Source organism: Cajanus cajan, chromosome 9 (genome assembly GCF_000230855.2).
Source record: "Cajanus cajan strain Asha chromosome 9, NIPB_CcT2T_4, whole genome shotgun sequence".
NCBI lineage: Eukaryota > Viridiplantae > Streptophyta > Magnoliopsida > Fabales > Fabaceae > Cajanus > Cajanus cajan.
This window is the reverse complement of record NC_138525.1, coordinates 55,292,644-55,302,721: the sequence shown is the minus strand read 5'-3', so window position 1 is coordinate 55,302,721 and position 10,078 is coordinate 55,292,644. Positions and strand designations below refer to the sequence as shown.

Genomic DNA, 10,078 nt, shown 5'->3' with positions numbered 1-10,078 from the left:
AGTATAAAATTTTTTTATACTAGCAGTATATAAGTAATTAACTCTATTATTAATGTTATTTAGACTAGAGAGATCGAAACACTTCGTACTTTTAATAATAAAAAGTTAGAATGTTGTTTGTAATTATTCAAAAGAAATATAACTTTTTATTTACTTTTTTACATTTAAAGGGTATAATAGTCTATTAAAAGTCAAGATTATAAGTGATTACAGGGTATCCCTTTATAATAGGTATAAAGGGTATAAATGTTAGGTACCGTGTAAATATATGATAAGTCACAGTCGTAAACGTACACGGCTACAGTAGCGATTGAGTAAAGACATGACCATGAAAAGTTGAAAACCGAAGAAATAAAGTAAAAAAAAAAAAAAAAAAAAACTGCTTGGGCTTTAGTTGAAAGAAACCAGAACAGACTCTTATTTCACGAACCCCAAGAACTAACTTGCATGAAGTATAAGTATCAAAAATATATTGTTGAAGATAACGCAACACTAGCCAAGATCCTTCACCATGGCCTCACAAGCAGTGCAGTTGCGTATCGAACACAGTCGAGTAAGACATTGTTTTCTTAATTCTATGTTCAAAGTTTCGGAATAATTAATAATATTCTGAATTTATGGGAAATTGAATTTCGAATTGTAGGTGGTTATGGACAATGGCATAGTGCAAGTGTATTTATCCAACCCAGGTGGATTTGTTACCAGAATACAATATAATGGCACTGATAATCTTCTTGAAATTCTTAACGAAAGAGATAATAGAGGGTACATAATATATCTATGCACGTGAACGTTGAGATTCAGATCTGGTTTTCTTAAATCTTAATCATTTTTCCTCACTACTTATGGTTAATTACTTTAAATAATGAATCCATAGGTATTGGGACGTTGTTTGGAGTGAAGCTGGAAGCACAGGAACAACTGGGACATTTGAAAGGTATGTTTTGTTATCATTATTGCATCTAATAATGTTACTATTACAGATTCATATCATAAACATAAACCAAACCAAACACTTGAACTGTGGTTCTAAATAATGATGTTTTTAGTACTGTTATGATAATTTGCGCAGGATTGTGGGAACAAGTTTTAGTGTTGTGACGGAAAATGAAGAAAGGGTTGAAATCTCGTTCACTAGTAAGTGGGATCCATCTCTGAAGGGAAAGAGAGCACCTCTTAATATCGACAAAAGGTGCCGTTGTATTAGATATGTTGCTAAATGCTAATTAACTAATTAAGGTTGAAATTAGTCATGATGGTTAATTAATTACATTTAATTAACAAAATTTCTGTGCAGGTATGTGATGCTTCGTGATTCGTCGGGATTCTATTCTTACGCCATTTTTGAGCACTTAGTGGAATGGCCTGCTTTCAACATACCTCAAATAAGGATTGTTTACAAGCTTCGTAAAGACATGTATGTATGGAGTAACTAATTAACCTTGTTTTAGTTATATTTGATTTGATAAATTAGGTTGGTGATTAATTTGAAGAGGGCAATTATTGATTTATGTAGATTTGATTACATGGTGGTGTCGGATAATAGACAAAGATTTATGCCTCTTCCGGATGATAGATTACCGGGAAGAGGAAAAGAACTAGTTCCACCTGAGGCAGTTTTGCTCGTCAATCCTGTGGAGCCAGAATTTAAGGGAGAGGTACATTTTCTTTATTTAATTTTATAATAATTTCACGTTTTTTTATTTTTTTATTTCTATGTTTCTCTCCCTTTTATTTCTTATATTAAAAAAAAGCTTTATTTAAATTTGGTTCTTATTTTTGAAATATTTTTGTTTTAGTTTCTAAATGGATAAATAAATAAACTCTACATTTTGATCCTTACATGACAAATTATTTACAAATTAATCTCAACCATTTATTAAAGTTATAATGGTGAGAGTGTTAGATTTTCTTCTTATATATATAGGACCAAAACAAAACAAAAAATATATATTAAATGTAGGGACTAAAATGTAAAAAAAAATACGAAAGGATTAAAACAAGAAATAATGTCAAGTATAAGGATCAAAGCTGGTATTGTTATAACTTAAGCAAATGGTAGGAATCAATGCGTAATATTTTTTTGTCGGACTAAATTAGAGTTTTTTTTTATATAGGACTAAACAAAAAAAAAACGGAAGGACCATGTTTATAGTTTAACTTTCTAAAACTGATATACACATCTATCATTTAAAAAAAATTATAAAAAAAAAAAGCTACATAATTGGTTAGACTTAAACTAAACTATAGTGAAAAGTACACCAAATAAAGTTACAAGAAAGAAATTCTAAAATTATATGTGTGAGGAGATATTTAGAAAATATGACGTAATAATGGCTTTAAAGGATAAAGAATACATGCAATCGTTATTTCGTTAATTTGACCCAACGGTTAAAATTGTGGTAAAAGTCAAGTAATTTAGAAGTAGTTATAATTTTGATGATTAATTTTATAATTAATAATTATTAATATGCGTTATTATTTAAAGTGCACTTCCATTTAAATGAGTGGAGTACTCTATAACATTATTTGTGGTTAATGAAGTTTATTATTGAGTGATTAATTTAAGGTGGATGACAAGTACCAATACTCGAGTGAGAACAAAGATCTTAAGGTTCATGGGTGGATAAGTTCCCAATCCGAAACAGATCCAGCCATGGGATTTTGGGTAATCATACCCAGTAATGAGTTCCGATCGGGTGGCCCAGTTAAACAGAACCTTACTTCCCACGTAGGCCCAATAAGCCTCGCGGTAAGTTTTCTTCTTCTTTTTTTTTTTTTAAGCTAAAGCATGAACTCACCTTGCTCGGTCGTACTCGTACCCATTAATATTAGTTCTTAATTTAATTTTTAAAAAAATATTATATTTATTCTTATTGATCAGCCAATTAAATAGAAATAGGTTGCAATGTTGTTGTACGTTTCAGATGTTTCTTAGTGCTCACTACGCAGGAGAGGATATAGTTTTGAAACTCCAGCCTAACGAGCCGTGGAAGAAAGTTTTTGGACCAACTTTTGTTTATCTCAACACTTTGTTAGATGCTGATGACCCAGTACAGCTCTGGGAGGACGCTAAAAACCAGGTTTCAATTTCATTATATGCACATATTTTATTTCATGTAGGGAAATTATATTATCACAGAGAATAATAAACACAAAATGGCTTGTAGATGGAGGAGGAGGTTGAGAGTTGGCCCTATGATTTTCCAGCTTCAGAAGATTTTCAAAAGTCTAGCCAACGGGGCAGTGTGTGTGGCACATTACTAGTTCGAGACAGGTAACACCAAAGTCCTAATAGGAGAATTATAATGAGAACATATTTAAGTAAATAATATTTTGTAAAATTAAGACCAAAATAAAGTCGATGTTTAAAATAGCTAATGCTTTCAAAATGACAAGTTTTAAGGTATCTAAGTGATGAGTACATAATAGCACGAGATGCATATGTGGGAGTGGCACCACCAGGAGAAGCTGGATCTTGGCAAAGAGAATGCAAGGTTTAAACTATAGAACCATATACTACTACTTGTGAACCAACCCAAAATTTGAGCTCTATTAACACTCGAAGATTTATTTGTTTGGTCACTCAGGGATACCAGTTTTGGAGTAGAGCAAACGAAGAAGGGTACTTCTCAATCAACAATATACGCAGTGGAGATTACAATCTCTATGCATGGGTTCCAGGTTTCATTGGAGACTATTGGAACAATGCTGTACTCACCATAACCCCAGGTTCTTTTAATTATTACTTTATTGGCCAAATGATGTCACCCCTGAATGTTCTTCTAAAACAAACTAGTTCTAGAGTCTACACTCTACAAACATTATCATTAATTTATGTTTATCATAATTTTAAAATCGTACATATATGCATTAATACACACATCTAAGGATTTAGTGATGTTATATTACTTGTTTATACTTCAGTCCTTGTTAATGCAATATGCAGGTTGTGAAATAGATGTTGGTGAAATTATTTATGAGCCACCAAGAGATGGCCCAACATTATGGGAGATAGGAATTCCTGATCGCTCTGCTAATGGATTCTATGTTCCTGATCCTAATCCCAACTTCATAAACAAGCTTTTTGTCGACCATCCAGACAAGTCAGCTTCTATTTACATTAATAACAAACTGAATCTCAATTCTCAAATCTCAAATATTCAATGATTTTAGCTTTGTGCTCCCACCAAAGCACCATTATTTATCAACTCTCGTTTGTTGACAGGTTTAGGCAGTATGGATTGTGGGAAAGATATGCGGAGTTGTACCCAAATGAGGATTTAATCTATACAGTGGGTGCCAGTGACTACACAAAAGATTGGTTCTTTGCACAAGTCACCAGGTACACTCCTACATTTTATATTGCCTTATTTAAAATAAAAGCACCTATATTAATTATCCATGAAAGATGACATTAGTGCATGAAATACAGGAAGCAAGAGGATGGCAGTTACAAAGGAACTACATGGCGAATTAAGTTCAACCTCGATGAAGTGGAGCCAAGTAAAATCTACAAATTACGGTTGGCACTTGCAAGTGCAAATGTCTCTGAGTTACAGGTTTGGAATCCCACCTAAATATAAGATTTGTTTGGATAAATTACCTTACAAATACTCCTAATCAAAAGAAATAATAAGAAGGAATCCATAAGTTAAAAATAACTTATGTATAAACAATTTGTTTTAATCCATGAGAAATATTACGTGACGAAGATAGAAAATAAGTCCTCCTCCCACTTCTACCCCAACTCCTTATAGACCAACCGTAGTGGTTTTTATAAGCTCATTTGTAAAATAACTTTCATATTAACTTCTTCAAAAAAATATTTTTAATTTATACATATGCTAGTTTTAGTTTATGAAATAACTTATTTTATTTTTTTCCATTTATAATGTTTATGAAAAAGTTTATTCAAACAAACTCCATAATTCAACCTAGCTGTGATGAATTTGTTGTGTTTTCATTTTCTATTCTATTCCTCTTCTCATCTGTGATGTTTTTGGTTTGGAATTTAATTAAAGGTGAGAGTGAATGATCCAAAACAAGATCCTCCATTGTTTACAACAGGAGTGATTGGGAAGGACAATGCCATAGCTAGACATGGAATTCATGGACTCCACTGGCTATTCAGCATCGACATACCTGCTCTTCTGCTACAGAATGGTGTTAACACTATATTTCTTACACAAACTATGGCTTCTGGTCCATTGCCCCTCTTCCAGGGCATAATGTACGACTATATTCGTCTAGAAGGTCCTACCCCTTTTCCTCCCATATAAAAATATTAAATTAGTTTATTCAAAATGACCTTGTTCCTACCTACAATAGTACAACACCTTTTACAATTACATATCTTTCATATTGTTTGCCTATATTGTATATGAAGATATTAGACATTGCACTTAACTTGATTACAAATTGCATACATTACAATGAGGACACGATGTTCCATTTTACAATCAAATGGAACAAAGATCACATATCTTTTATGGAAGGGTTTGTACTGCAGCTTTTTGTTTGCCAACTGGTTACAAAGATCACATGATGTTCCAATCAAATGGGTTTGATGGATTACTTCTATTGTGGAAAGGGTTCATGTTTTGTTTGTCCATGACAATTGACAAGTGCTCTTATGAAATAGCCGAGTGTTTCGGTTCGGCCATCCTTGACCTTCGAAAATTAAATAGAAACTAAAACTAAACCATAAAAGTTATATATGAGAAATTAATTAACAATATTTCATTCATGTGCAACAAACGAGATATATTGGAGCTACTAAAAGACATTTCTGTTTCCTACTTTCCCTTATGCATCGGTAGCAGAAAAAAAAAAGGCAAAGAACTAGGTAGTAATTAACTAGTGAAAAGCTAAAATTTACTCAGATTTATTGAGTCTATTCTTGAAATCTTCAGCAGCATCCGCAGCCTCAACCTGCATCTTGGTAGCCTCAAGTTCACCTGCACTTGCTTCCTTCTCATTTCTTGCAGTAATAATCTTTACCTGATTTTCAACACACAAAAGTTAAAAAAAAAAGTCAATTTGCTTGGAAAAATAATAATATTAATTGAAATCACCGCAACCCCAAAAATTTTTTTTAAAAAAATAGGCATGTTTGGATTTCGAACCTGACCCACAAAAAAGGCTTTTACATATCGAAAGCCTTCCTGAATAGAAGCTGCAAAAGATAAACAACTCTTCCTCAAACGAGACACTAACGAGGTGTTCTTATGATTTAATGACAAAGTGCTTGAAGAAGAAGAATCCATGTCTGCCATTGCTACTTGATATATTTTTTCATGAAGAAAGAATGATAATCTTCCTTGTCAAATTCAGTGTTTGGAAAGACTAAAGAGACATTAGTAGTAGAAGTATCTTTACATTCAAACTGAACCAATTTTCTTTTTTAAGAAACAAAATGAGAAGAGTTAGGCTTGCACGTTTCTGGAATATATCTTCTTTCATTACGTGGCAGCTATATGAACTATCCGCGTTACTTACCATGATAGTCATCCCTCTGTGATTCATTCATAATTTGGCATGTGTCTATGAGGTATTTTATTTTTATCAAGAGATAATTGAAGTGAATTGTATTTCTTTTCACTAAAATTTTTCATAGGCACATGATTAGATATCAAATTTCTGTTAACTAAGAAATTCAACTAGATAATCAAATTTCTGTTGACATAAGTTAAGAAATTCAACTGTTTACAAACTTTGTCAGAGCTTGTGTTGTTAGTACGTGTTTGTGAGGTATGATCCTCGAGAGTGGAGACTATCATTGTCTATATGTGATTTATATTTGCTTAAATGCAAGCAACAATTGTGTCTTTCACATGTGATTTATGTTGGATATTTCTATATTTTATGAATAAATTTGTTATAAAATTTACTGTACATTTTTTAATTCAACGCAAACCATGTTATTATTTTAATTAAATTAAAATCTTATAATTCATTTATTTAATAAAAAAATATTTTATATTTTTATAACATTAAGTTTAAGTCTGATCAAAATTAATTCTCACTGTTCCTACTATAAAACTAAAGTAAACACATATCATATATTTCATTTCAAATACGTATTAAAATAATATTTATTAATAAAAATTGTGTTATGAACATAAATTTATCTTTAATCATTACTTTTAAGATATTGCATCAATTATGTACATAAAAAAATAATAATAACAAAACATGCATCATAACGAATAAGGGGATTCATTTTGTCAAGAATAGTAGTTTTTTGTTTGGTATTCTATCCTGCTGAAAGATTCTTTGGGGTGATCCTTGTTTAGTTTTTTACATTTTCACTTAATAAAAAAAATTAAATATATTTTCAATTTTCAGATGTAGATGAATTAGTTTCTATCTTTTTAATTCATATAATTTAAAATATATATATTTGTTTGTCTCCCAACATAATTGACATTATATAAATTATAATTGCGAAAATCAGACTGAATTAGTTAGTCCAGAATCGATGATTTGGTCCACCTAAGAAATCGATATGGAGCAAGTTAGTCAAAAGTTAATAAAATTGATCTAAAATCGATAAAACACCAGTTTGAATTAATCTAATTAAAAAATAAAATTTTAATTTAAAATATTTTTAATTAAAATAACATTTAATAAAAAGTTATAAATTACAATAAAAAAAATTAATACTTGTCTCCTAAATATAACTTAGTAATTTATAATAATTTATAATTTATAATATTTTTATTTTTTATGATTTATATTATATTAATTTGATATTTTTATTTTAGATGTACATTTGTTATTAGTGAACATTGCTATATTTTACGTATATATTAAATATTAAAAAAATCTATAAATAACATTTTATTTTAATATTTAGTGTTATAAAATTATAATATTATATTTATTTAATATTTTTATATTTATTATTATTATTATTATTATTATTATTATTATTTTATTAGTACTAATTTGATCATAATTCAACCACAATTAAATCATTAAACCTTAGTCATTCAATTTTAAAAATATTAATATAAATGAAGACAATTATGAAATATCGGTTAAACTTGATGTTATATTTTTACTAACAATAATACTAATATATAAGTTTTATTTAACAAATTTATTAATGACATTTGAATATTGAGATTAAAATAAAATAAAAAAATATCAAATTACAAAAACTACAAAAATTAACTTTAAGTTTGAAAGACAAAAATATAAGTACCTCAAATATAAGAGATTAAAAATATATTTTTAAATAAAAATACTTCTCTGAAATTTTGAATACCTAACCTAAATATAGAATATTTCATCTTATATGTTAAATGCTAAGATAATTTGTTTGTGAAGTTAAGAGCTAAGTAATTCGAAAGTAAGAATATCTTTGATTTACAGTTTAAATTAAACAGACATTAGGTGTTATTCAATAGTGAAGAAACGTTAAACCTATTTGTTTGATAATTTTTTCTCCTATTGAATTGAATGATATTTCTATTTCAATACCTCTATCAACCAAAGCAACATGATGTTGCTTTTAGGTTAACATAAACGAGTTTTGTACACAAGACACTATTTTACTGAAAAATATCTGATTGTTCAATATATAAAATCTATTAAATTCATAGAAGTTTATATATATATATATATATATATATATATATATATATATATATAACAATTTGACTTGTTTTCTATATTTTTTTATAATGTTGATTTGATTATTGTTGTTTTACCTATAAAATTTATACATATTTAAAAGTACTCTTAATTATTATTATTTAAACAAATTTCTATTTTAATAAAAATACTTTGAGAATAAAGATAAAGAAAGAAAATAAAGTCAGGGAGAGAATTAATGAGAATTGAGTATGTCAGGATGTGATAACAAATTCCCTTAGATAGCTGAAAGTTTACTAATAGTTCTACTATTTTTTTAATTTTCTCATGTTTTTAATAATTACTATCAGAGTCATATCTATCTACATATACTTTTTAACGATATTGGATTATGTGAATAGATGAAATGATTTTTTTTTTCTAGTTTCATTTCATTTGTTCTTTGTTAATTAGTCCTCCTAATTATAACGTGTCCTGGTTTGATTGTTAAATTGATTCAACCTACATGCTAAAATAATAAAGTAATTTATAATTTTTTAAAAAGATTTTAGACATTTTTTCCCCAAATTGTATTGATAGTTATATTGAAATTATTATTCCTTAACAAAATTCATACCTGTAAAGTTTAAATTTTGTTTGAAATATTTTAAACTTTAAAATATGAAATTACTTGACTTAGTTATATTATTAACATGATTCTAAAATTAAAAATTAGCATGTTCAATTCTAAATTTGAATTCTAATTTAACATACCACTAACATCTTTACATTGTGTAATTGTATTACATCACTACATTTAATATACTACAGTTACTCGCTAATAGAAATATAAAACAATTATTTAAGGTTAACATGCAAATAGTTTCTAAGAAATATATGTAATATATATATATATATATATATATATATATATATATATATATATATCTTAGTGGAACTATAACATATCCTTCACATATATATACAATAATCAAAAAATAAAAAAATAGTCCTAGTTTCTTTTACCTCAAGATTAATTAAAAATAATAAAAAAAGAATGAAATGAAGCTTTTCAAGAACTTTGCACTAAACTTCTACAATAACTTAATTCTCAACCTTTCAAACTTTGAATATCAACATCAATCTAAAGCGTTTTTCTCTAATTTATTTAAAAAAATAAACTTATGAAATTCAAATCTTAAAAGAAATCTCATATATTTTTTTCTATAAGTCCAACAAAACCTTTATATAGAAAACTTCTAAACAATTAAAACTCTTTAAGGCTTCCTAAATTCTCAATATTTCTCAACAATCAAACCACAAAATCATCGCAACATATAATTCAACAAAAGCAACAATAATCAATACAAAAGTACAGTGTTACTCATTACATAATTTTTTAAATATAAATAAATTTATGAATAAAATTAAAAATGACAATATATAATTTTAGTATTAATAAATAAGTATTTTGTTATATTAAATAGGACTAAAT

The 10,078-nt window shown here is 28.0% G+C and overlaps 2 protein-coding genes across 2 annotated transcripts; one reads left to right on the top strand and one right to left on the bottom strand.

Annotated features, from left to right (window-relative positions):
- Nucleotides 1-390: 390 nt before the first annotated feature.
- On the top strand, nt 391-5,513 carry LOC109795355 (uncharacterized). The gene is made up of 15 exons (XM_083063516.1): nt 391-553; nt 644-765; nt 878-937; nt 1,073-1,192; nt 1,298-1,417; nt 1,517-1,658; nt 2,570-2,752; nt 2,928-3,083; nt 3,171-3,277; nt 3,407-3,497; nt 3,591-3,732; nt 3,950-4,106; nt 4,229-4,345; nt 4,436-4,562; nt 5,025-5,513. Exons 1-15 carry the CDS (start codon nt 512-514, stop codon nt 5,280-5,282), a joined length of 1,944 nt encoding a protein of 647 aa, XP_082919642.1. The 5' UTR covers nt 391-511; the 3' UTR covers nt 5,283-5,513.
- Nucleotides 3,150-6,404, bottom strand: LOC109795354 (uncharacterized). Its single transcript, XM_020354824.3, has 3 exons — nt 6,129-6,404; nt 5,882-6,003; nt 3,150-3,291 (listed from the first exon to the last, which is right to left on the bottom strand). Exons 1-3 carry the CDS (start codon nt 6,276-6,278, stop codon nt 3,264-3,266), a joined length of 300 nt encoding a protein of 99 aa, XP_020210413.1. The 5' UTR covers nt 6,279-6,404; the 3' UTR covers nt 3,150-3,263.
- Between the last annotated feature and the right edge of the window lie 3,674 nt (nt 6,405-10,078).

Excerpts from the sequence above, each read along its gene's own strand:
- LOC109795355 (XM_083063516.1), top strand. The coding sequence starts at position 512 with ATGGCCTCACAAGCAGTGCAGTTGCGTATCGAACACAGTCGA. Across the intron at positions 938-1,072 it reads ACAACTGGGACATTTGAAAG|GATTGTGGGAACAAGTTTTA; the intron begins GTATGTTTTGTT and ends TAATTTGCGCAG. Across the intron at positions 3,084-3,170 it reads GGGAGGACGCTAAAAACCAG|ATGGAGGAGGAGGTTGAGAG; the intron begins GTTTCAATTTCA and ends AATGGCTTGTAG.
- LOC109795354 (XM_020354824.3), bottom strand. The coding sequence starts at position 6,278 with ATGGCAGACATGGATTCTTCTTCTTCAAGCACTTTGTCATTAAATCAT. Across the intron at positions 6,004-6,128 it reads AAGCCTTTTTTGTGGGTCAG|GTAAAGATTATTACTGCAAG; the intron begins GTTCGAAATCCA and ends GTTGAAAATCAG. Across the intron at positions 3,292-5,881 it reads AATAGACTCAATAAATCTGA|GACTTTGGTGTTACCTGTCT; the intron begins GTAAATTTTAGC and ends TTCTCCTATTAG.